Raw genomic sequence first — 26,267 nt, 5'->3', positions numbered from 1 at the left:
TATAAAAGACCACCCTTCCTTTCGTGCACCTTCGTGCTGCAATCCTGGTATATGTTCCCATACTCTGTGTGTTCGCTCCCACCACATGCATGGCTCGCACTGGGGAGGCTGTCTTCCAGGGTAGAGATATTGCTGAGCACTGAGGTATGGAGTTCAGGACCGCTCCCTAATGAATGTGGGCCATGACTGGGGACTGGCAGTGACTGCTCCGTCTGTTGAGAACATGTCTCCCTTTACACTGCCACCCCTGTGTAATCACAGATCACTGTGTGCTCAGTTTCAACAGAGATAGTTTATCAGCTAATACAATTTCTTTTTTTTCATATACTTAAATGTTTTAATGCATTTATTATGGCATGTTAATGCTCTAAGAAATTTTAGAGCATAAACATGTTTATTGGGGGATAAATTGTGTACAAAGCAAAGAGCCTTAAAGCCCTGTTCCACAGTACGAGTTCACTCCAAGAGTTCTCCCGAGTTTGCTCTGATTTGAACTCGGAGATTTACGGTAATGGCCACTTGTCAGTACTCGGGGCTCTCATGGACATTTTTCAACGTTGAAAAATCTTCACGAATCTTCCCGTGCTTACCTGCCATTAACGAGTCTTCCCCACTACCTGCCGTTAGCGTTACGAGCCGCTAAGAGACGTCCCTGAGCTCCGACGTACCCGCTACGTTCATTCCCCGTGCTTACCACGAGTTTGATTTTTTTTTAAAACTTGGGAGAGCTCTTGAATGAACTCGCACCATGGGACAGGGATATTAGTGATACAATAATGGATCCTATAAAATAGTATTGAGCACATCATACCAGTCAAGAAAGCGATTAACTGAATTTCACTGCTCTGCTGTCTCCCCAGACACCTGCATTTTTTCCTTTAGGCATTTATTACATATCCTCTGCAAAATGTAAATCTGTTTCCACTGTTTCTTTCAGCCTCTGCATTCAACAAAGCAAAAGCTCATTGCAATAACCACAACTGTCACCATGCAATTTTTATCAAATGAAAAATATTTTTTTCATCTAATATATTCCAAACATCTGGCTGGAGAATATATTCCAAGCCTTGCACCTGACGCTCATGCTACACTTTAAATATTACACTTATTCCTGAAATGTATTATCAATATAATGTTGCACCATTCATATACTGGTATCTCTATCAAACAAGCGTGAAGAGGCACTAGAAATTATGATCACTCACCATCACTGATGAAAGAGGAAAAGTACTAATGGACAATTATTGATAATTAGGTCTAACCCTACTGTGATATGGGGGAGGACAGGATGTTACAAATAAACCAGGCTGAATAACTGAGTACTTAAGGTGCATTGAGAGCTGGGGGAAGGTCTGTGGTGCTTCACTGCATGGAGCAGAGCAAAAATAAACTGCTGGAGGAACTTAACTGGCCAGGCAGCTTCTGTGGTGGGACATGGTCAGACAGGTTGTAAAGTAAAGGGTCCCGACCTTAAACGTTGTCTGCCCATTGCCTTCACAGATGAATTTTTGCTTTATGCTCAAGATTCCAGCATCTGCAGTCACATGCTTGATCAATGGTGGTTTATCATTAATGTTTTATTATTATTAGTGTTTAGTGTTTTCTGAGTCATTTGTAACTGTATGTATGTCATGTTGTTACTTGCGGGTGGAGCATCAAGGCAAATTCCTTGTATGTGAATACTTGGCCAATAAACTTACTTACTTACTTGTGTTTCCATAGTGTGGGGCAGTAAGGTGCGACAAAGTTAACCTGCTCACTGTGAAGATTTTTTTCACTATTGGCCATGAGCCGTGTGTACTCGGGGGTGGCACTGAACAGGTTGAAGCATTATATAATGACCATAATTAATCAATTTGTTTAGCTCAGGTCTAAACTTCAAATGAAAGAGACCGAGGGATGGATAGGCAAAGTCAAAATCTCAAGCATGGGTGGATTGCGGGAGGAAGACAGTTTTGTGGAGTTTCATCATCATCGGTGGTCACTCGAAACGAGTATCACTGTCTTCTTTAGGGAGGACGCCTGTGCGTGACTATGTTTAATGTGGGGAGACTGGTGCACAGACAACCACCACACGGTTCATGACAGATCTGGGTCAGGATCCAATGGCATGGAGTCCAAGACAATCGGAGACCTATTCTGCTGCAGCCTTCATCCGCCTTCCCAGCCGTTGCGACGTTCCACTAAAGTCAGCCATCGTCCTCCGCCTGTTCCACCGTTGAGGTCTTGGTTGGATTGCTCTTTGTCAGAGACCACCCCCTCGACCTTAACGCATAGCTCCAGACTGCATTGCTCTCAGGATCTCAGGACCACACAAGCTTCTCCACCACTAACAACCTAGGTAGGATTGGGAAGGAGGTTCTGCTGAGATATTATGAGGAGCTTGAGCTAAAAATGGATATGACTGGCGGCACAGTGGTAGAGTTTTGCAGTGTGGGTTTCTCAAAGATCATTGGTTTCCTCCCACACTCATGTCATAAGAATAGGAGCAGATTAAGGCCATTCAGCCCATCAAGTCTACTCCGCCGTTCAAACATGGCTGACCTATCTCTCCCTCTGAACCCCAGTCTCCTGCCTTCTCCCCAAACCTGACACTCCAAAGATGTACAGGTTTTATGTTAATTGACTTGGTGTACATGTAAATTGACTCTTGTGTATGTAGAGTAGTATTAAGGTGCGGGGATCGCTGGTCAGTGTGGACTCGGTGGGCCAATGAGCCTGTTTCTGCGCTGTATCTCTAAACTAAACTCTAAACTAGACTGCATTGAAGGCATTCCAAAGGAGATTCACCAGGCTAACTCGTGCTTGGCATTGCCACTTTTCATTTCACTGCACATCTCGTATGTGTATGGGATGAATAAACTTGACTTGACTTGTCTTGCTTGTCCCATCAACAGACGATAGACAGTTTGGATCTGTATTCCAGCGAATTTAGAAGAATGAGGAGTGACTTCTATTCACACAAACAATTTCCTAGGGGGTTGTCAGGGTAGATGTTGAGATGTTTCAACTGGTGGGTGTGTCATAAAGGGACATAGCTATAAGAAATGGGGCCAGTCATTTAAAATTGAAGTACAAAATATGTTTTCTCTCAGAGGATCTTATAGAAACATAACATTCTTAGTGGATTGGACAGGGTAGATGCAGGAAAAATGTTTCTGATGTTGGGGGCGTCCAAAGCCAGGGGTCACAGTTTAAAAATAAGGGGTGGGCCATTTAGGATTGAGATCAGGAAAAACGTTTTCACCCAGAGAGTTATTCTCCCAGAAGGCCAATTCACTGGATGTTTTCAAAGGAAAGTTAGATTTAGCTCTTGGGGCTAAGGAAATCAAGGAATATGAGGGGAAAGCCAGAACAGGATAATGATTTTGGATGATCAGCCATGATCATATTGAATGGTGGTGCTGGCTCGATGGGCCAAATGGTCTACTCCTGCACCTGTATTCTATGTTTCTATGTTTCTATGGTGTGACTTGGGTGGGGGAGGGATAGAGAGAGAGGGAATGCCGGGGTTACTTGAAGTGAGAGAAATCAATATTCATACCACTGCCTGAGCAAAATATGCGATGCTGTTCCACCAATCTGTGGTTAGCATCACTCTGACAATGAAGGAGACCCAGGACAGAAAGGTCTGTGTGGGAATGGGAAGGCGAATTAAAGTGTTTAGCAACCGGGAGATCAGGTTGGTTCAGGAGGACTGAATGAAGGTGTTCTGCTGGTCTATACTGGTGGCCTGCTTAATGCTATCCTCAGAGGATGGTAAATCTGTGGAATGCTATACCCTATAATGTGGGAGGCCACATGATTAGATGTAGTTCAGGTGGAGATGCATAAATATTTGAAGAATTGAAGAATTGAGAGTTATGAGGAACTGACACAGACGAGGAGTTAAGGCCAGCATAGATCTGCTATGATGATATTGAATGGCAAGGCAGGCCTGAAAGGCTAGGTAGCCTATTCCTATTTCTATTTACTTCTGTTCTATAGAATCATACTGGTTACCAGTGCCCTCAGCACAGTGCAGAGCAGAGTCAAGTTGGGTGAAAATTTAATAATAGAGTAAATATCATGGTCTACAGGTTTTCTATCAGGAAAGTTGTATTAAACAGACCCTAGCTCACCCAATGTTTGTGGAGCTGAAGGCAAGCAGTTATTCATTGCGTTTGACAGTCAGACCTTGGTGAAGAGAGTGCGTGCGGTTTGTTGGGGTCAGAGAGTCAAGCGGGGTGAAGAGTGTGTGAGTTTGAACAGGGACATTGATGACTGGGGTGGGGCATATCGGGATGGAGGCTTGGTTGTTACAGTATGTCACACAATTAGCTTGTGGTGTGGTTAAGTTCAGTGTGTGGTGGTGGTGGTAGGAGAGCTGAGAGAGATCTGGGAAGACCTGGAAGCAAATCTCCTGAATTTATACAGTTAAGAATCTGATATAATTGGCAGTCAGCTTTCCAATAAAATTCCATCATACAGCATACCTTAATATTGCATCACAGTACAGAACGTCTGGGGCATCGAGATGGTAGGATAAAGTAAACAGGATGGAGAGAATGGACAGATGTATGTAAGGTGCTCTGGGTATCTTCACAAATGAAAGGACAGCGGACATCTGGATGGAAAATGCACCTCGCAAGATCATCCTGAATATATCCAATGAACATAACACTCAAAGCTACAACTAATAGCACTAACCAGCATCAACAAATAAATAATTCCTGCACAGGTTGTGGTCATTTTTTATAAAAACAGCAAGTTCTAAAAATGCATATAAAGTCAGTCAGTATCAGAGGAGAGAGAAATAGAGTTAAGTACTCTGGTCCAGAGCGCTTCTTGAGAACTCTTGTTTCTCTATCCTTAGGTAGCAATGTTACAAAATTTTGAGATTTAAAAAATCAAGTCTGCAATTTATCCCATCAGATAAAGCATAACAATAAGTTTAATTTGACACCAAATTCACTTTCATATCTCAAGTATTAAAAAAGTTATGACCATTTTTATACTCGGAAATTAGCATCTTGTTCCCTATTGATTTTCAATGGACATTACAAAAAAGCTGTGATCTTGGATAATCAAAAGCCCATTTCTTAAGGAAAGATTAACATTTTTAAATAGCCTAAGTGTCCAAAGATTATTCACAAATAATTCACAATATAACATGATTTTTATATCTAATTTACATTAATTTATAGGCCAAATGGAAGGAATTTAGTGTTCAATTGCTGTAAATAAATGCCCATTTAAATCGGCTTTCTAGTGGGTTCATTTGAACGCGCTGGTTTAGAACGTTGACATAGCGCTGGATTAGTGCCCTCAAATGCCGAGAAAAATACTGCGGGATATAAAAAGCCCAAAATGAACTACTCGCTATAGATAACTTGATATTCAGGGTTATATATATGCCCCATTTAATGTAAAAATAAGGTACATACCTTTAATTGTTTGCTTTATAAAACCCTGGGGCTGCGAGAGGTTGCGGAATGAAACAGTAATTTTAAAACTATTAGAACTATATTGTCGAGGCCTATAAAACTAATAATACATTTTGCGACCGGGTCTTGCAGCGATTTTTCGTTAATGATTTACTAGGCTGAACATCTGCGATTAGTACAGCCTAGTAAAAATCGCGTTTTAAACCAGCCCCCTCCAAACAGCGCCAAAATCGCCGACATGGCTGAGGGCAGATTCCCAATGGCGATTCAGGTAGGTTTTGTAACATACCTACCTTAGGTGCTGCTCTATTTCCAGCACTTTCTGCTTTTATGTTCTACTTCCAACATCAGCATTTTCTTTTTGTTGCTTTTGTTTGTTTTTCTTGGGACTGCCAGGTGCAGTAAAGATGCAGGCTATCCCACAGTAACATCATATTCTGTTTCATGCACACGCATACAGCCCAGGCACACACACACCTAATTAAGAGTTGCTCCCACATACAGTCATGCATGTTAGGTGGAGGGGAATTAGCATCAGATATCTGCTTGGTTAAACTACCACAGACTTAGCAATGAACCTAGGATCTCTTGATATTAACACTGCAATAACTCAACTGAGATTCTTGGTGGACACCACTGCGTACACCTTTCCAACAGGGGAAGTGGCTTAGAGTGGAAGGCGATACCAAGAATTGCGCATTCCCACATACATCAGACATCACCCTAACCTCCTTTGGGAAGCTTACAGCCCAGTGCCATGAATATTGATTTCTCTCACTTCAGGTAGCCCCGGCATTCCCTCTCTCCTACCATCCCCCACCCAAGTCGCACCAGCTTCTCGTTTTCACCCAGCAAACAGCTAACAATGGCCTGTTTCCTTTATCATCGTAACTTTTTTGCATATCTTTTATTCATTGTTCTCTATCTCTCTACATCATTGTCTATATATCTCGTTTCCCTTATCCCTAACCGAAGGGTCTTGACCCGAAACGTCACCCATTCCTTGTTGCCAGAGATGCTGCCTGTCATGTTGAGTTACTCCGTCTTTTTGTGTCTATCTTCTGTAACTATCTGTAATTGTGCGCACGTCATCATGCGCCCGCACAGCCGTCTGGAGCGTGTGATGTCATTTGAAGATGGACACAAAATGCTGGAGTAACTCAGCGGGACCGGCAGCATCTCTGGAGAGGAGGAATGGATGATGTTTCGGGTCGAGACTCTTCTTCAGTCTGAAGAAGGGTCTCGACCCGAAACGACACCATTTGCTTCTCTCCAGAGATGCTGCCGGTCCCGCTGAGTTACTCCTGCATTTTGTGTCTATCTCCAATCGTCTTGGCCCCGCTCTGGGAGTAGGAGTGGGGGCGGATCCGGATCCGCAACGGCCGTGAGCCCCAGGCTGAGTTCGGCGATCGTTTGCCTGCTTCTGCTGCTGTTGGAGGTGAGACATTGCGCCGCGCCAGGGTCTTGGGCCTGTCCCACTTTGGCCGTCAGTTTACGCGACAGGCCGGTGGCGCGCGAAGATTTCATTCAGGACGAAGTCCACACTCCTCCACACCACTCCATGCGCCCGTCCCCGCGCTACCCACATGCTACCCACACGCTAGCAGGTCGTGTAAATGGCGCGCGAATGACGGCCAAGTGGGACAGGCCCTTTACTCACACCACTCTGCAATCAGTATTACTTTTGTCTTTCACTAAGACTTCCAAGTTGTTATTGCCATTCAGCTGATAAGTGAACAGCTTTCAAGTTTAATCTCCTTTGTGAAAAAGCTCACTGTGTTAAATGTTCGAAGGGAGTGAAAGGTACAATTTTGCACCTACTTTACATTTTTGGGTTGCTTTTCTTCCTTTCTGTCCCATGTCCCAGTTGTCTCTGTGTCGGAAGGAACTACAAATGCTGGTTTAAACCGAAGCGGGGCAGGCAGCATCCCTGGAGAGAAGGAAGGGGTGCTTTTTCTGGTCAAGACCCTTCTTCAGATTAGTCCGAAGAAGGTTCTTTACCCGAAACATCACCCATTCCCTATCTCCAGAGATGCTGCCTGTCCCGCTGAGATACTCCCAGTTGTTTTGTGGCTCTGTTTCCCCAGCAACCTGCAGGTTTGGCCAGTAAGATTGCAAAGGGACTGGAATTGCAGGCTTCCCATTTCTGCATCCTGGCAATGACTGGTAACTATAGAAGTGTGAAAATGCACATCTCCAGATTCAGGGACAGTTTCTTCCCAGCTGTTATCAGGCAACTGAATCATCCTACCACAACCAGAGAGCAGTCCTGAACTACTATCTACCTCCTTGGTAACCCTCGGACTATCCTTGATTGGACTTTGCTGGCTTTACCTTGCACTAAACATTATTCCCATATCATGTATCTATACACTGTAAATAGCTTGATTGTAATCATGTATTGTCTTTCTGCTGACAGGATAGCAAGCGGCAAAAGCTTTTCACTGTACCTCGGTACACGTGACAATAAACTAAACTGTAACTGAATTAGAGTAAAGTTTAACCCAGATTCCATAATGTCTGCAGGAAGGATCTACTCAAATACAACCCATTGCAAGTGAGAAAGAAAGACCATTTTCTTATGATGAGGCAACTGACACCCATCTGCCTTCAGTGAATCCAATAACATTAGGTTAAAATGACTGCTCTCATTTTCATCTTGTCCTATTGTCATCTGCTTTTTACATCCTAACTTTTCTCATTCAATCACTCTGTCACCTCCCCTTTGTTTCTTCCTTCACACCATCCCTTCTTCCTTGGGCTAATAAACAGTAAATCTCGACAATTGTACGTTTATCCCTCTATTTTGGTACATGTGCTGCCTAACGTACAGTTTGCTGTTTTCTGCTGTCTACAATATTTCACTTCTGATGGCATGTTGGATCCAGTAGTCCTTCAGGAATTGGGTCTATCCACATTCTCAGCAAGCCAATTCCATCAGTGTCATTCCTTCGCTCCTTAGTTTCCTGGGCCATTGCAACTTATTGCTTCTCTCCAAGGACCTTAAGTGGGGGGCTACCATCGACTCCACAGTCAAAAAGGCACAACAGGATGTACTTCCTGCGGCAACTGAGGAAGCACAATCTGCCACAGACAACGATGGTCCAATTCTACACGACCATTGTAGAGTCTGTTCTCACCTTCTCCATCATGGTCTGGTTTGGCTCAGCCACCAAGCACAACACCTTAAGGCTGCAGAGAATTGTCAGATCAGCAGAGAAGGTTATTGGCTGCAACCTTCCCTCCATTGATGAACTGTACACTGCAAGGGCCAGGAAGCGAGCGGGCAAGATCATCTCTGACCCCTCTCACCCTGGCCACAAACTCTTTGAATCATTTCCCTCTGGAAGACGATTCTGGATTGTCAAAACTGTCACAGCCAGACATGAAAACAGCTTTTATCCACGAGTAGTTGCTCTACTCAACAGCCAAAAATCTGTAACCTCCCTTTGATCTGGTATTTTGTTGGTTCACATGCTTGATCAATGGTGTTTTATCATTAATGTTTTATTATTATTAATGTTTAGTGTTTTCTGAGTCATTCGTAACTGTCACTGTATGTCATGTTGTTACTTGTGGGCGGAGCACCAAGGCAAATTCCTTGTATGTGAATCCTTGACCAATTACTTACTTACTTACTTACTTACTTCTCACATGGCCATCAACTCTCCTTGGATTGTTTTGGCATGAAACTACACCAGCGGCAACTTACAAGTGTTAAACAACCAGCATATCTTTCAGAACATGGGACGACACCGGAGCATTCAGAAACCCAGTGGCCACAGGGAGCACATACAGACTTCACTCAGCAAGTGCTGAAGACCAGGATCAGACCTGGGGGCTGTGAAGCTGTGGGATAGCAGCGTTCTCTGCTGTGTCACCTTAACCTGGGGAGGTTGGTCAGGTGTGGTTGTGTTTGAGAGCAGGGGCACTGCTGGGTTGAATTTTTGTTTAGTCCAGTTTAGTTTAGAGGTACAATGAGGAAACAGGCCCCGCGGCCCACCAAGTCTTCACCAACCAGTGATCCCCGCATCATCCTCCATATCCTACACACACACAAGGAAATATTTACAGTTATATCAACCCAATTAACCTACAAACCTGTACGTCTCTGGGATGAAACCGGAGATCCTGGAGAAAACCCACCAGATCACCGGCAGAACGTACAAACTCCATACAGACAGCACCCGTTTTCAGGATCGAACTCGGATCTTTGGCGCTGTAAGGCAGCAACTCTACCACTGCACCACTGTGCCAGCTCCAATATTGAATCAATTATTACAACACATCAATTTGTGGTTACCCATTGGCATGCAAGCCAAGGCAGACCTTATCCAGCAAGGCAGCCCACAATTGTCACAAACAGTGCAGTGAAAGACGAGGTTGGCCACTTACGCTTTGAATGCTTGTCGCACAGTGCTGATGCCCGCATGTCACACAGTCGGATTGTTCCTTTACTGCTGCTGTACACAAACATATTACACTGGTGCGGGTGGAATTCTGCTGCTGTGATCACCTCGGTCAACTCCTCCATGTTGGCAGGCTTTATATCTACAATATCTGAAAGGCCATGGATCAAGGAAGTAACCAGACTTGCATACAGTGCCCAATATCAAGCCATCACATGCATTGTACCATCACGTTAAGCAGTCACAATCCCCCCCCCTCCCCACCCAAGCCCATCTCAAAGATTCCATCCACACTAAACACTGCCTTGGGAAAACAGCCAATAGAATCCTTGACAATACTCAACATATTCTTGATTAGTACGGGTGTCAGAGATTATGGGGAGAAGGCAGGCAAATGGGATTAGGAATGAGAGGTGGGACCAGTGTAGCTGGGACATGTTGGCCAGTGTGGGCAAGTTGGGTCGAAGGGCCTGTTAACACACTGTATCACTAAAATGAAGGAGTTCATTCTCTCCTCTCCTCTCCCCTCCCGAGCAGAAGCCACAAAAGTTTGAAAGCAGATACCATCAGATTCAGGAATAGATTCTTCCCAATTATTAACATACTATTGAAAAAATGGGCCTCTCAGAAGCTAAGGATATAGTCCTGATCTCAACCTACCCTGATGCCCCAGCAAGTTTTTTAAAAATGTGATCTTTCTCTTTAGCTGCAACTCTACATTGTACACGCTGCTTATTTATCTCTCTGCAATATCTGTAGTACTTGTGTATGGTTTCACTATTCTCATGTAGGTGTGGATAGCATGCAAGATAAAATGTTTTGCTACATCTCAGTACACAATAATAATCAAAGCCCATTACCAATACCTCCTATATCTGGGATGCACTTGTACGGTGATGTGACTGGGATAACTCTTTTAACTGGCCACTCGTTCCGACAACACGGTGGTCACGGTGGCGCAGTGGTGGAGTTGCTGCCTTACAGCGAATGCGGCACCAGAGATCCGGGTTCGATCCCGACTACGGGTGCTGTCTGTACGGAGTTTGTACGTTCTCCCCGTGACCTGCGTGGATTTTCTCCGAGATCTTCGGTTTCCTCACACATTCCAAAGACGTACAGTAGCTTAATTGGCTTGGTGAATGTAAAAATTGTCCCTAGAGAGTGTAGTGTAGTGCTAATGTGCGGGGATCGCTGGTCGGCGCTGACCCGGTGGGCCGTAGGGCCTGTTTCCGCGCTGTATCTCTAAACTAAACTAAACTAAACAAAACAAACTATAACCAGTTAATGGTAATAACCATTGATACTAATTCCTTGACAATAGGCCACTTTCCATCTGACGCTGGTCTCTGGAATGTGTTTCTATATTGGATAGAAACTTCCTTTCTTATCAGAGCTATTTTCTCACTTTTCCAAGGAGCATAATTTCATATTATTCATAGTCATGCAATGTGGAAACACCTTTCGGCCCAACTTGCCCACACCGGCCAACATCTACACTAGTCCCACCTTGACCCATTTCCCTCTATACCTTTCCTATCCATATCCCTATCTAAATGTTTCTTAAACGTTGCGATAGTACCCTCCTCAACTACCCCTTCCGGCAGCTCGTTCCATACACCCATCACCCTTTGTGTGAAAAAGTTACACCTCAGGTTCCTATTAAATATTTCCCCTCTCACCGTATTCCTTCTCATGTTGCATTTCTATTTAAGGCTCTGCAGTCAATTTGTAAATTATCTTGGATGTTCCCTCATTTAAGCTTCTGCCAGCAATAACAGTACGAACAGTCACCCAGCATGTCCAATGGGGAAGTGTACCGACTATCTAGTTGAACAAAGAGACTGCTGGAGGAACTCAATGGGTCAGGCAGTATCTGTGGAGGGAAAAGGACTGACAATGTTTCTTCAGACTGACGAAACCTGAAACACTAAAGATAGACACAAAATGCTGGAGTAACTCAGCGGGTCAGGCAGCATCTTCGCAGAGAAGGAATGGGTGATGTTTCGGATTGAGACCCTTCTTCAGACTCGACCCTAAACGTCACCCATTCCTTCTCTCCAAAGATGCTGCCTATCCTGCTGAGTTACTCCAGCACTTTGTGTATATATACGATGTAAACCAGCATCTGCAGTTCCTTCCTGCACAAAACTTGAAACATCATCTGCCATTTCCTTCAGCAGTCTGTTCTATGCTCAAGATTCTGGCATCTGCAATCTTTTATGTATCCATCTGGTTGCATGAACCAGACTCCCCATCTTCATATGGGCTAACCAAAACAATGTTATTCAATTGTATAATGCAATTTGATTCTCAAAGCTTCCATTTTAACACAATGAATATGCATCAGTAAACACTCTATTTGCTGTAAAGAGCCTGTCCCACCAGCATACGATTGCATGCGTCTAGCGCGACCAAACGTGGTCGCTTGAGGCGTATGGCCGCGTGGGGCCGGTCCCACTTCGAACCGCGGAGGCGTATGGAGTTGTGCGGGGCTGGTCCCGACATCATACTCACCAATCAGCTGGGCAGGAGGCGGGCCGACTGAATTTGGATGTTGCACGGTGTCGGGCGGTGACGTCATCACGCAACAGCACGCCGGGCGGTGACGTCATCGCCACGCTGCGTACGCCCTCAATGCGCCTGCAGGCCAACAGGCCCTTGGCGCGCGGAATTTGCGGACAGTGCAGAATTTTCGGAGCCCCGCGCGATGTCGGGACCAGTCCCGCACAACTGCATACGCCTCCACGGTTGGAAGTGGGGCCGGCCCCGCGCGGCCGTACGCCTCAAGCGGCCACGTTTGGTCACGCTAGACGCATGCAATCGCATGCTGGTGGGACAGGCCCTTAACATACCAGATACAGAAAGTGCAATAGAAACCAGAGTCTGTATTGTTTTTACAACCACTGGTTAAAGTAGTCACTGAACTATTGATCTTTAGTTCCCTGGAGCTAGAAATCAATGGGCCACAAGCATGTTCAACAATTATAAAACAGATGAACTGTTGGAATTTATTGCTCTAGGTTCAATAGCCAATTCTTAGCATGACTTGGATCATACCATTTTACAAAGTGGAGGTACATTTTGAACTCCCCCATGTAATAATTAGAAATAAAGATGTCAACTTGTTGGAATTCTGGACTTGTCAGGCTTTATGCAGTCTCCATAAATAAGGAGTTTCAGGAAAACCCAGAGAAGAGACCATTGGGGGAGGGGGGTGGGGGGATGTACAAAGCAAACAATGTGAACAGCATTGATTAATTGTTAGTCAAATATAAAGTTGGGGAGGCCGGGTCAGTCAAGCAGATTGTTCATTCACTCTGCCACTGAGTCACACAGCACAGAAACAGCTCTTCATCCCAGCGGGTCCATGTGACCAGGCACTCAGTTATACTAATCCCACAGTAATCCTATTTGACTCTCCCCATATTCCCCTCAACTCTCTCAACATTCTACCTCACACCTACAAACCAGGGGCAGTTTACAGTTTTTGCAAAATTAACTGAGGAACTAGTACATCTTTTGGACGTTGGAGGAAACCAGCGTATCTGGAGGAAGCCCATGTCCGAGTCACAAAGTGTTACAGCGTAGAAACAGTTTGGCCAACATGTCCCGTCTACACTAGTCCAACTTGCCTGGAATTGGCCCAAATCTCTCTAAACCTCTCCTACCTATGTGCCTGTCAAAATATTTCTTAAACGTTGCGATAGTACCTACCTCAACGACCTCCTCTGGCAGCTCGTTCCATACATCTCCCACCCTTTGTGTCAAAAAGTTACCCCTCAGATTCCTATTAAATTGTTCCCCTCTCACCTTAAACCTATGTCCTCGGGTTTCTCGATACCCCTACTCTGGGCAAGAGACTCTGTGCATCTACCTGATCTATTCTTCTCATGATTTTGTATATAAGATCACCCCTCATCCTCCTGTGCTGCATGGAATAGAATCCTATCCTTCTCAACCGCTTCTAAAACTGTAGATCAGGCCCTCGAGTTGTAGCAACACCCTTGCAAATATTATCTGCATCATATACAGCTTAACAACATCTTTCCTATAACATGGTGCCCAAACCTGAACACGGCCTCACCAAAATTTTGCATAACTGCAACATGACCTCCCAGCCTCCATTTCTGATGCTCTGACTGATGAAGGCCAATGTCCAAAAGGCCTTTTTGACCACCCTATCCACCATTTCCCATTTATTTACCTGTTTAAGAAGGAACTGCAGATGCTGGAAAATCGAAGGTAGACAAAAATGCTGGAGAAGCTCAGCGGGTGCAGCAGCATCTATGAAGCGAAGGAAATAGGCAATGTTTCAGGGTTTCGGCGACGTTGCCCATTTCCTTCGCTCCATAGATGCTGCTGCACCCGCTGAGTATCTCCAGCATTTTTGTCTACCTCCCATTTATTTACCTGCCTGTTTACATGCCTCACATTGCTTGTTTGCTCCTACATCTATTGACCTAGAAACATAGAAAATAGGTGCAGGAGTAGGCCATTCGGCCCTTCGAGCCTGCACCGCCATTCAATATGATCATGGCTGATCATCGAACTCAGTATCCTGTACCTGCCTTCCCTCCATACCCCCTGATCCCACAAGGGCCACATCTGACTCCCTCTTAAATATAGCCAATGAACTGGCCTCAACTACCTTCTGTGGCAGAGCTGCCAACCAGTACATCAGCCATGATCACAATGAATGGCCGTGCTGGCTCGAAGGGCCGAATGGCCTCCTCCTGCATCTATTTTCTATGTTTGGTATGTGGCAGGGAAGCGGGCCACCCGCAGCAAACTCGCAGGGTCACAGGACGAATGTGCACACATCACACAAAGAGGTCAGGATTGGCCCCAGGTCCCTCGATCTGTGAAGCAGCAACACTACTTGTCACTGTGGCAATGTGGGAGATGAGTGAAGTTGGTCTCGATCCTGCATCTGGACAGACTGCCAGTGCTCACTGTCTAGGACAGAACGGCAGATTGGTTTAAACCAAAGATAGACACAAAATGCTGGAGTAACGCAGAGGGACAGGCAGCATCCCTGGAGAGAAGGAAGGAGGGTCTCGAACAGAAACGTCACCCATTCCTTCTCTCCAGAGATGTTGCCTGTCCTGCTGAGTTACTCCAGCACTATGAACCAGTGCTCACTCTTCACACTCACCCACCAGGAGAGGCTGAAATGCTGTCGATCACAGGGCTGTTCTTCAGTGATAGGAATGAAGGGAAGAAGGGGAGAAACATAAAGGAAGATGGAGGAGAAAAGGGGGATGCACAATGTCATTATTTTCTGTGAAGTTTTCAGTTAAAAAATGGGACCCTTATTTGCTGTGCTTTGAAGGCCACACCTGGAGTATTGTAGTGAGACCACACCTGGAGTATTGTGTGCAGTTTTGGTCCTCTAATTTGAGGAAGGACATTCTTGCTATTGAGGGAGTGCAGCGTAGGTTTCAAGGTTAATTCCTGGGATGGTGGGACTGTCATATGCTAAGAGAATGGAGCGGCTGGGCTTGTACACTCTGGAGTTTAGAAGGATGAGAGGGTATCTCATTGAACCATATAAGATTGTTATGGGTTTGGACACGCTAGAGGCAGGAAACATGTTCCCGATGTTGGGGGAGTCTAGAACCAGGGGCCACAGTTTAAGAATAAGGAGTAAGCCATTTAGAACGGAGACGAGGAAAACACTTTTTCTCACAGAGCGTGGTGAGTCTGTGGAATTCTCTGCCTCAGAGGGCGGTGGAGGCAGGCTCTCTGGATACTTTCAAGAGAGAGCTAGATAAGGCTCTTAAAAATAAGGAGTGAGGGGATATGGGGAGAAGGCAGGAACGGGGTACTGATTGGGGATGATCAGCCATGATCATATAACCATATAACCATATAACAATTACAGCACGGAAACAGGCCATCCCTACAAGTCCGTGCCGAACAAATTTTTTTTTCCCCTTAGTCCCACCTGCCTGCACTCATACCATAACCCTCCATTCCCTTCTCATCCATATGCCTATCCAATTTATTTTTAAATGATACCAATGAACCTGCCTCCACCACTTCCACTGGAAGCTCATTCCACACCGCTACCACTCTCTGAGTAAAGAAGTTCCCCCTCATGTTACCCCTAAACTTCTGTCCCTTAATTCTGAAGTCATGTCCTCTTGTTTGAATCCTCCCTATTCTCAAAGGGAAAAGCTTGTCCACATCAACTCTGTCTATCCCTCTCATCATTTTAAAGACCTCTATCAAGTCCCCCCTCAACCTTCTGCGCTCCAGAGAATAAAGACCTAACTTATTCAACCTATCTCTGTAACTTAGTTGTTGAAACCCAGGCAACATTCTAGTAAATGATCACATTGAATGTATGATCACATTGAATGGCGGTGCTGGCTCGAAGGGCCGAATGGCCTATTCCTGCACCTATTGTCTATTGAAGGCCAAACCAACCAGATGGTGTCCCCACCATTATTCTATTGACCTCAATCACACTAGAACAGAAAATAATGTTCATTAAACACAATGCTTTCTAATTGAAGGATACTGAAACTCCGGTTGGTAATCTCAAGGTGCCAAAGGTTTATCCTCAAGTCATCAGCTGACATGTAGGTCTCATAGTCGCTGTTAACGGAAATGGAGTTGATGTGATACGTGTGAGCATTGGCAAACACTCTCCTCGGACTGGCCTCCACCATTAGGTCCATGGGTCTCAGCACCGGCACCTGGGGATGAGAACACACATCACTTCAGCATCAAACTGTAAGAGCTCAGCAGATAATACCATCAAAGACCCACACCGCCCTGACCACAATCCCATCTCACTCCTACCACCTGGAACCCGAGCACCGTGACGTCCAGATTGAAGCTTCTTCCCATCGCCCATCAGGCTCGGCACCACACTGCACAACCCCAACCACAATTCTACCTCAGCAGCGATCCTCTATAGATATCTGTCGGAAGGAACTGCAGATGCTGGTTTAAACCAAAGATGAACACAAAATGCTGGAGTAACTCAGCGGGACTGGCAGCATCTCTGGAGACAAGGAATGGGTGACGATTTGGCTCGAGACCTTCAAACTTCAATATTTATATATACAGTAAATTTATTTTGGGTTGCACTATGTTTCAAATGTCTTTTATTGTCACATGTACCAATTAAGGTAGCAATTAAGGTACAGAGATATGCGAATTGCCCCACAGCCATACTGTGGTTTGTAGTATTGTGGTCTGGTAACCTAACACAATTGATAGGTACGTTACAAAACTTACCTTCAGCGGCGCTGCAGTTCTGTCACTGCCCGTGTGCGCGACTTTGGCGCCTTTGAGAGGGGGGGCGACAGGTAGCGCAATGGGCTAAGTGTTCGGCTGGCGACCGGAAGGCAGCCGGTTCGAATCCCGCTTGGAGTGCATACTGTCGTTGTGTCCTTGGGCAAGACACTTCACCCACCTTTGCCTGCGTGTGGATGTGTGTGAATGTGTGTGAGTGATTGGTGGTGGTCGGAGGGGTCGTAGGCACAGATTAGCAGCCACGCTTCCATCAGTCTGCCCCAGGGCAGCTGTGGCTACAGAAGTAGCTCACCACCACCGAGTGTGACTGAGGAGTGAATGAATAATGCGATGTAAAGTGCCTTGAGTATCTAGAAAGGCGCTATATAAATCCCATCCATTATTATTATTATTAAAATGCGATTTTTCTGCAGCCTATTCAAATCGATCTCTGTTAGGCTGTTTAGTTGCTAAAGAAAAATCGCTTCGACTGCCGTTTTATTAAGTTTATTAAAATTAGCGCTGGATAATTTAATTGTTGGAGTAAATTTAAAATCATCTTCAAATGCCGTCAATGCCGACAACGGGACGGATCTCACGTACGGGACAAGGCAAGGTATGCCATTTATTTTTTTATATAAACTTGCTTCTTAGGATGCCTTTAATCAAATTTTCACGTTGCGAAAATGTCATTATGTAAATATACGAACCAGCAGTGTTTTTCCTGCCGATATGGGGTTTAAATTCAATGCAATCGCAACGTTCCAAACCAGTGCGTTCCACAAAATCCCACTCGCAAGATGATTTACAGCAATTAAACACTAAATTCCTTCCATTTGGCCTATAAATTCATGACAATGAGATTTAAAAATAATGTTATATTGTGAATTCTTGTGTGAATGTTATTTGGACACTTAGGCTTTTTAAAAATGTTAACCTTTTCTGCAGAAATGGATAGATGTTTAGATCTAGTAATTGAATTTTGTAATTAGCTACAATTGGGTAACTAACTAATTATATGCTTTAATTTCAGGTCATCCCAGTGAGATTGTTTCATATTTGTTTCAGAATGCTTCAATCTATAATAACTGAAAATTTCATTCAGTTCTCTTAATTTTTAAGAAAGTTATGGGCTTTTGACTGTCCTCGATCACAGCTTTTGTGTTAAATCAATGGAAAAGTAATAGGGAACAAGATGCTAATTTCCGAGTATGAAAATGGCCATAACTTTTTTAATATGATATGAAAGTGAATTAGGTGTCAAATTAAACTTATTTTTATGCTTTATCTGATGGGATAAATTGCAGACTTGATTTTTAAAATCTCAAAATTTTGTAACATTGCTACTATTGATTATTTATTGCATCATTGTATATTTAAGGTGAGAGGGGAAAGATTTTATAGGAACCTGAGAGACAACTTTTTCGAGTGTGGTATATGGAATGAGCTGCTAGAAAAAGTACTTGAGGCAGGTACAATAACAACATGTAAGAGATATCTGGGCAAGTACTTGGCTAGGAAAGCTTGAGAGGAATATGGACAAGCTTAGATGGGGCATCTTGATCGGCCAGTGATGCAAAGGGGCAATTTCTGTACTATTTGACTACTTATTGTGTAAATATGACTGTAAATCTGCAGCGCGTAAGAATCTCATTGTTCCATCCCCATTACATAGGGCAATAAACATTCTTGATTCTTGAGCATAAGTCAACCAACTCGCCATGTTGTGGGCCCATCACCCTCGAGTCTCAAGATCCTGACCCACACCTCACAAGAATGAAGAACACAGGAATAGGCTGAATTCCATACTGTCAAATGGCAGGAAGTGAAGTCACATTCTGGATGAATGGTGCAGGCTTCTGGTTACTAATGCAGTCACACGAATCAAGAGAATGGTCAGTGGCACACAATATCCAGTCATTAAAGAACCAGCCCAGGTTTCACCTCACCTCACCACAGAATGGCAATTAGATCAGTTTTACAACGGTGGGACCTGTCCATCCCACCCTGATGCAAAGGTACAAACTAAGCACCACTGTCTCAAAGTATTTTTCTTCAATAAAATAACATTCCTGCTCATTAAGTACAATTCTCTGGTTCACTGTGGGATTGTCCAGAGTTCAAGAGAGTTTTATTGTCATGTGTCCCTAACAGGACAATGAAATTCTTGCTTTGCTTCAGCACACTAGAACATAGTAGTCACAAATACAGAACAGATCAGTGTGTCCATATACCATCATTTATTTATTTATGTGTGTATATATTTATTGACCAGGGTGGTCAATGCACAATTCTAAAGATAAAGGACATTGGCTGGCAGGGCTTGCTGTGGTTTTAGTTTAGTTTAGTTTAGAGTAAACAGCATGGAAACAGGCCCTTCGGCTACCGAGAACACGCAGACTAATGATCACTCATTCACACTAGTTCTATCCTATGTACTAGGGCACAAGAACAGTGCTGAACTACTATCAACCTTTTTGATGACCCTCGGACTATCCTTCATTGCACTTTGCTGGCTTTACCTTGCACTAAACGTTATTCCCTAATCATGTATCTATACACTGTACATGCATTGATTGTAATCATGTATTGTCTTTCTGCTGACTGGTTAGCACGCAACTAAAGCTTTTCACTGTACCTCGGCACACGTGACAATAAACTAAACTAGGGACAATTTCCAGAAGCCAATTAACCTACAAACCTGCACATCTTAGGAATGTGGGCAGAAACCAGAGCACCGGGAGATAATCCCACAGCAGTCACAGGGAGAACGTACAAACTCCGTACAAACAGCACCAATAATCAGGATCGAACCCGGGTCCCTGGTGCTGTAAGGCAGTAAATCTACCGCTGCGCCACTATGCAACCCCCAGTTTGGTTGGTAATGCCCCTGTCCCACTTAGGAAACCTGAACGGAAACCTCTGGAGGCTTTGCCCCCACCCAAGGTTTCCGTGCGGTTCCTGGAGGTTGCAGGTGGTTGCCGGAGGTTGCAGGTAGTGGAAGCAAGTAGGGAGACTGACAAAAACCTTTGGGAACCGCACGGAAACCTTGGTTGGGGCGCAAAATCTACAGAGGTTTCCGTTCAGGTTTCCTAAGTGGGACAGGGGCATTAGAGTTTGTCAGCCAATTTGCGGGTGGTGCTTGCTGTGGAAAAATGATGCTGGGGATCGCAGGGGTTCTGGATCTTGTGTTATCTTGTGAGGAAGTGTAGTGAATGATCTGCCAGATCGCTGTTCCTGAAATCTGACAAAATGATTTTCAAGCATTGCGGTTGCCTTTTGTAAATGCAAAAGGCAACACTAATCATTCAGAAAAAGTTAAAAAATGTTGTCACATCTCACCCTCATAGCACGGAAATTTCCCCTTCCCCTGCACATTTCCATCTTGTCCACCTCCAATCCACAAACCAATGGATGGTCAACTTCCCTGATGGCAGACTACAATCCGTACAAATTGGCAACATAAATTTCTGCTCGATGAGCAAAGGGAGCTCTTTAAGGCCCTGTGCTCAGTCCCAATAACCTTGACTTTGTAGCAAGACCAAGGAGTGAATTGTTGACATCAGGAAGGGAATGCTGAGGATCCACGAATTCCACCTTCATCGACTGGACAGTGGTGGAGAGAGTTAACATCATTAACTTCCTGGGCATGCATCTCTCTGAGGACCCGTCCTGGCCCAGTGCATTGATGCAATCACAAAGCTACACAATTGAACTTCTACAGATGTACGGTCTGCTTGGTTCGGTAACTCAAATGCCCAGGAAAGAAGGAAGCTGAAGGAAATGGTTGACATTGTCCAGTACATTGTAGATCAGTGCATGTTCCTTTAACATACTGACCTCACCACTACTAACCACTCCCCATTATCTTCAGTATAATTGTAACCTCCCCACCTCCAGCTCTCTCTCTAGCTCCAGTGACAGACCACGGACAGCTAGGGCACAAATGTGTATCAATATAAATGTTAGTAATAAAACTAGTTGTGAAGACATTGTGTGTTTCAACACTTCTTTACATACATCAAGAGGGCTGAGCACCCCACCATCAAAAGAAACACACATCTTTTGGTAAGGGGTGGGGATGGGAAGGTGCAGCTGGTGGTGAAAGGTAAGGACCAGGGGAACCAGAGGATGTGGAGAGAGGGGGTGAGAGCAGAACTACGATACACAGAGGAGATGCGGTGTGGGATTTGTCTACAACAGCAGGGTGTAAACCACGTTTAATAAAGAAAGAGGACATCTTGGATGTCCTACAATGTATTCCTCCTGTTGGGAGCAGATGCGGCAGAGACGGAGATACTGGGAGTTGGGGTTATCGCCTTTGCCAAAGAAAGGGAGTCAGTGGGTTTATAGTAGATGTCAGTCCATAGTCTGTCCCCTGTGATATAGACAGACAGATCAAGAAATGGGAGAGAGGTGTCAGAGATAGTCCAAGTAAATTTGAAGTCAGAGTGTAGGTTAATGGTAAAGTTAAGAATTTAACAAGTTTGCACGGGTGCAACAGGAAGCCCCAATGCAGTCATTGATGTAGCAGAGAAAGTGTTGCTGTATAGTCTGTTCAAAGGTGTAGTGGAGGGCCTGGAGACTTTCCAGGTGGGGAATGGACGTGTAAAAGGACTGGATGCTTACTAGGTTTACGAGGTTTACCAGGATGTTGCATGGATTTCAGGGTATTAACTATAAGGAGATATAGCTAAAGATACTAAGTGCTAGAGTAAATCAATGGGTCAGGCAGAATCTCTGGAGACCATGGATAGTTGCGTTTCAGGACAGAGCCCTTCTTCGGACTCTCCCTTCTTTTTTCAGGGACCCGACCCAAAATGTTGCTTATCCTCAATCTCCAAAGGTGCTGCCTGACCTGCTGAGTTGCTCCAGCACTTTGTGTCTTTTTTTGTAAACCAGCATCTGCAGTTCCTCACGTCTCTGGTTATACGGAGAGGTTGGACAAACTTGGATTACTTTCTCTGGACTGTCAGAGACTGGGGATGATCTGATAGAATTTTATAAAATTACTAGACCAAGTGCAGACCAGTTGGGTCTGTTCCCCCAACGTGCGGTTGTGGGGGGGGGGACAGCACGTAGGGTCAAAAATACTAACTATCCCCCCCCCCCCCCCTCGCACTCATGCTAATTACCCCCTTGATATTATATTAATATTATTAATTTACTCCTTTTACCCCATAACCATCCTATCTACTGACGCATAGCCCCAACTTGCAGTCACATCTAGAGGGGGGGGGGGGGGGGGGGGGGAGAGGATAAGAGGGAGGGTGGGTGAGGGGGGGGGTAGGTGGGGGAGGAGGTGAGGAGAAAGAGAGGGTGAGAGTTAGGGGGAGAGAGAGGGGGTGCTGAGAGGGGGTGAGGTGGAGAGAGCAGGGAGGGGGAGGGGAGGGGAAGGAAGGGGGAGAGTGGAGGGAAGAGGGTAGGGGGTGTGGAGGGGAGGGGGTTTAGGGGGTGGGAGGGGAGGAGATGGAGGGGGGGGGGGAGGGGGAGGGGGGGAGGGGGGGGAGGGGAGGTGGGGTGGGGGAGAGAGGGAGAGAGAGAGGGGGTGTGTGTGTGAGCGTGTGTGGGAGGGAGAGAGAGGGGGCACTCCCCCTCTCTCTCATGGAGCCCCCTCTCCAGCAGAGAGGAGAGGGGAGGGGAGGAATGGTGAGGGAGTAGAGAGAGGGGGGGGAGGGGGAGGGGGAGGGGGGGGGGGGGGGGGAGGGAGGGAGGAGAGGGGGAGAGGGAGGGAGAGAGGGAGAGAAGGGGAGAGGGGAGGGGGAGAAGGGGAGGAGGAGGAGGGGGGGAGAGGAGGGGGGGGGAGGAGAGGGGGGAGGGGGGAGGGGGGGGAGAGGGGAGAGGGGGAAAGTGGGGAGGGGGAAAGGGAGGGGTGAGATGGGGAGAGGGGAGGGGGAGGAGAGGAAAGGGGAGGAGAGGAGGGGAGGAGGGAGAGGAGAGGGGGGGGCGAGGAGAGGGGGGGAGAGGAGAGGGGGGAGAGAGGAGAGGGGGGGGGAAGAGGAGAGGGGGGGAGGGAGAGGGGGGAGAGAAGGAGAGGGGGGGAGAAGGAGAGGGGGGAGAAGGAGAGGGGGGAAGGGAGAGGGAGGGGGGAGAAGGGGGGGGGGGGGGGGGGGGGGAAGAGGGAGAGAGAGAGGAGGGGGGGGGGGGTGGTGGAGAGGAAAGGGGAGGAGAACCTAAAAAACATTTTAGAACCAAAAAAGACACATTCTGCAAGCATTGTAGAACCAAAAGAGACACTTTTTTGCAGATATTTTAGAACCAATAAACACTTTTTGCAAACATTTTAGAACCAATAGACACATTCTGCAAGCGTTTTAGAACCACTAAGGACACTTACATTTGAGTAGACATGTGTTCAGTGTTATTCACAGCTCAGAGAAACGTGACCCTCTGCCTTCCTCCAGCTTGCAGACACTGATTGAGGCACACCACTTCCTGGTTTTATAGTCCCTCCCCCCTGCCGCCAGCAGAGGCAGCAGAGAGAATGGGGAATTTTGTAAAATCATTAATATCTCTGTCATTTTTCATCGACGGGAAAAATCCTCAGCATACATACGGCGGAGGGGGGCTCTGAGCAAGGTGGCCAAAAATGACGGCCGTAGGTGGCGGCGTTCTCTCGGAAATCGCAGCACAGATGGCCAAAACCGGTCAAGAACAGACTTTTAGTAATATATAGATGAGTTGCATAATTAGGGTAGACAATTAGAATCATTTTAGCCAGCGGAAATATCCAATACTAGATGGCATAGCAGAACGGTGAGAAGTGGAAAGTTTACAGGAGATATGCGGAAAAGTATTTTTTTTAGGTAAAGATAGGTGGTGCCTGAAACCCACTGCAAGATGGGTGGTGGATAGTGGTGTTTAACAGGCTTTAAGATAGATGCGTGTATGCGGGGAATGGAGGGATAAGGATCACCCATAGGCAGGAGGTATTAGTTCAATTTGACATCTTGTTCGGTACAGACATCGCAGGCCAAAGGCTCATTCCAGTGCTATATTGTTTTATGTTACATGAGTGAGAAACACCAAAATGGTACAAAGATAGTAATGTAATCTGGTCCAGTTTATATGTGTGGATAACAAAAATATGCATGTGTGTGTGTGTGCGTGCGCGTACATACATTCACATAAATCAAACACTCATTCTCACTGTTACCATTTGTACGTTTAATAGCAACGGACGGGTTTGGAAGGGGAACTATTATATTTCACAGATAGACACAAAATGCTAGAGTAACTCAGCGAGACAGGCAGCATCTCTGGAGAGAAGGAATGGGTGACGTTTTGGGTCGAGACCCTTCTTCAGACTGAGAATCAGGGGAGAGGGAGACACTGAGATAAGGAAGTGTAAGGTGTGAAAATGAGACATCAAAAGGGATGATGTGCAAAAATATGTAGAATAGATCACTGTTAGCTCGGAGGAGCTGACAACAAAGCGTACAGAAAACATGTGATCAGGGGGACAGTCATACTGGTCGGAGTTACTCCAGCATTTTGTATCTACAGTATCTTCAGTTTAAACCAGCATCTGCAGTTCCTTCCTACACATATTGCATTCAACAGATCAACAGGAAGGATTTAATGAAACTGGAATAGGCCACAAGTCAATCAGTGGGAGTAGGTGTGTGTGGATTAACCTGCATGATTGACACCTACTCATTAACATGATTGACTACTCTGGGTAGCTGTGTAGATGCAGGACTGAAGAATGCAGAACCTGCCAGCCCCCAGTCTGTGAAAGGCACCCTGCCTAATTTGCCCTGACAAATATCAATGATACATCGTTTGGTGTGGTTGGATATGCTGAGTGCCTGGGGAACCAGGTTGAGATGTTTGTTCAGCGATGAGGCAAAGCCCACTGGCATTCCAGCAACTATCTCTGCATGAGAATGGCGTTAAAACCCCAGCAGCAGTCTGCTGGCACAACAGAGACAGCTCTTACTAAATAACTGAATGAAATCCAGTGACCCATCCCTAATTAGTCTTGCACCTTCAAAGCTCTCCGGGTGCAATGAATCAAGCACAGATGAACAGCTCTCGAACACTGCACAGTACCTACAGCAAGATAAATTACCTTCTGCATGAAATCCACGCGTTGTCGCTTTACCTGGTGTCCACGCCTGAGGAGAGGCTACAGGCATGATCCCGGGGAGGTGCGAGGAAAAGATTGATAGTGTTCTCCTGTTCTCTGGCTGTCAACCTTCCTTCATTCCATTCACAACCATTCTGGCCCCGAACAGTACCCGGGCAGGTCTGAGTTCAGTCCTGGTATGCCTTGTCGTCACCTTCCCCTCAGCCCTAGTCTATATTTCCTTGAACATCGCCTGCTTTGATCTGTCATTTTCACACTTTACCCTTCCCTATCTCCCTCTCCCCTGTGTCTGCAGAAGGTTCTTGGCTCGAAATGTCATATTCCTTCTCTCCAGATGCTGTCTGACCCGCTGAGCTACCCCAGCATTTTGTGTCTATTGTCTGGGATCCATATGCTCACTGTGGCTGCAATGCTACTGCCAATATAGGGGAACATTTTCATAAGGGTTTTGGCCCAAAACTTTGCCTATTTCCTTCGCTCCATAGATGCTGCCGCACCCGCTGAGTTTCTCCAGCACTTTTGGCTCCCGAACATTTTCATAATCTCTTGTTTGTATAATAGAGATATTGCATGCTACTTTGCACACAATCAAACGACTATCAATGCTTATTTAATTATAACAATGAAGAAGGAAGCCATTCAGCCCATCAAATCTGTGCTAGTTTTAAACAGACACTATCATCCAAAGAAGCCAAAACAAAACAAGTTAGTATGCCTTAATGACTAGCACCCAGTGACTCTGACAACCTCCACCATGAAGTGTAGAAACAAGGAAATGCAGATGCTGGTTGACACAAAAGGACACAGTGTGCTGGAGTAACTCAGTGGGTCAGGCAGCATCCCTGGAGAACATGGATAGGTGATGTTTTGGTTCGGCACTCTTCTTCAGAGAAGTGCTTGAAGTGTCTGGTGTAGTCTCCCAGACAGTCTTGATCCACTGCAATTCACCTGCTCCTGGAACAGGTCCACAGCACCTGATCCTTCATTCATCCTTGAAACATCAGGATTAACCAGGGCACTGACATCAGATCCTATTTATTGACAAGCTTGACCAACACCATAATTCCAACCAAACACATGTCCAAACTCCTG

At 45.6% G+C, this 26,267-nt stretch overlaps 1 protein-coding gene across 5 annotated transcripts in view; it reads right to left on the bottom strand.

The window, feature by feature from the left end:
• The window catches only part of LOC129701422 (serine/threonine-protein phosphatase 2A 55 kDa regulatory subunit B beta isoform), a 565,371-nt gene that overhangs the window by 35,508 nt on the left and 503,596 nt on the right, over positions 1-26,267 (bottom strand). For all 5 annotated transcript variants that reach the window (XM_055642585.1, XM_055642587.1, XM_055642586.1 and 2 more), the window contains 2 exons: positions 16,362-16,539; positions 9,822-9,986 (listed from right to left, as the gene is read on the bottom strand). In XM_055642585.1, coding sequence (XP_055498560.1) covers positions 9,822-9,986; positions 16,362-16,539 — 343 coding nt within the window. The remainder of the gene's footprint in view (positions 1-9,821; positions 9,987-16,361; positions 16,540-26,267) is intronic.

Source organism: Leucoraja erinacea, chromosome 11 (assembly GCF_028641065.1).
Source record: "Leucoraja erinacea ecotype New England chromosome 11, Leri_hhj_1, whole genome shotgun sequence".
Lineage (NCBI taxonomy): Eukaryota > Metazoa > Chordata > Chondrichthyes > Rajiformes > Rajidae > Leucoraja > Leucoraja erinaceus.
Note: the sequence above shows the minus strand (reverse complement) of the source record. Positions and strands in the feature narration are given on the sequence as shown.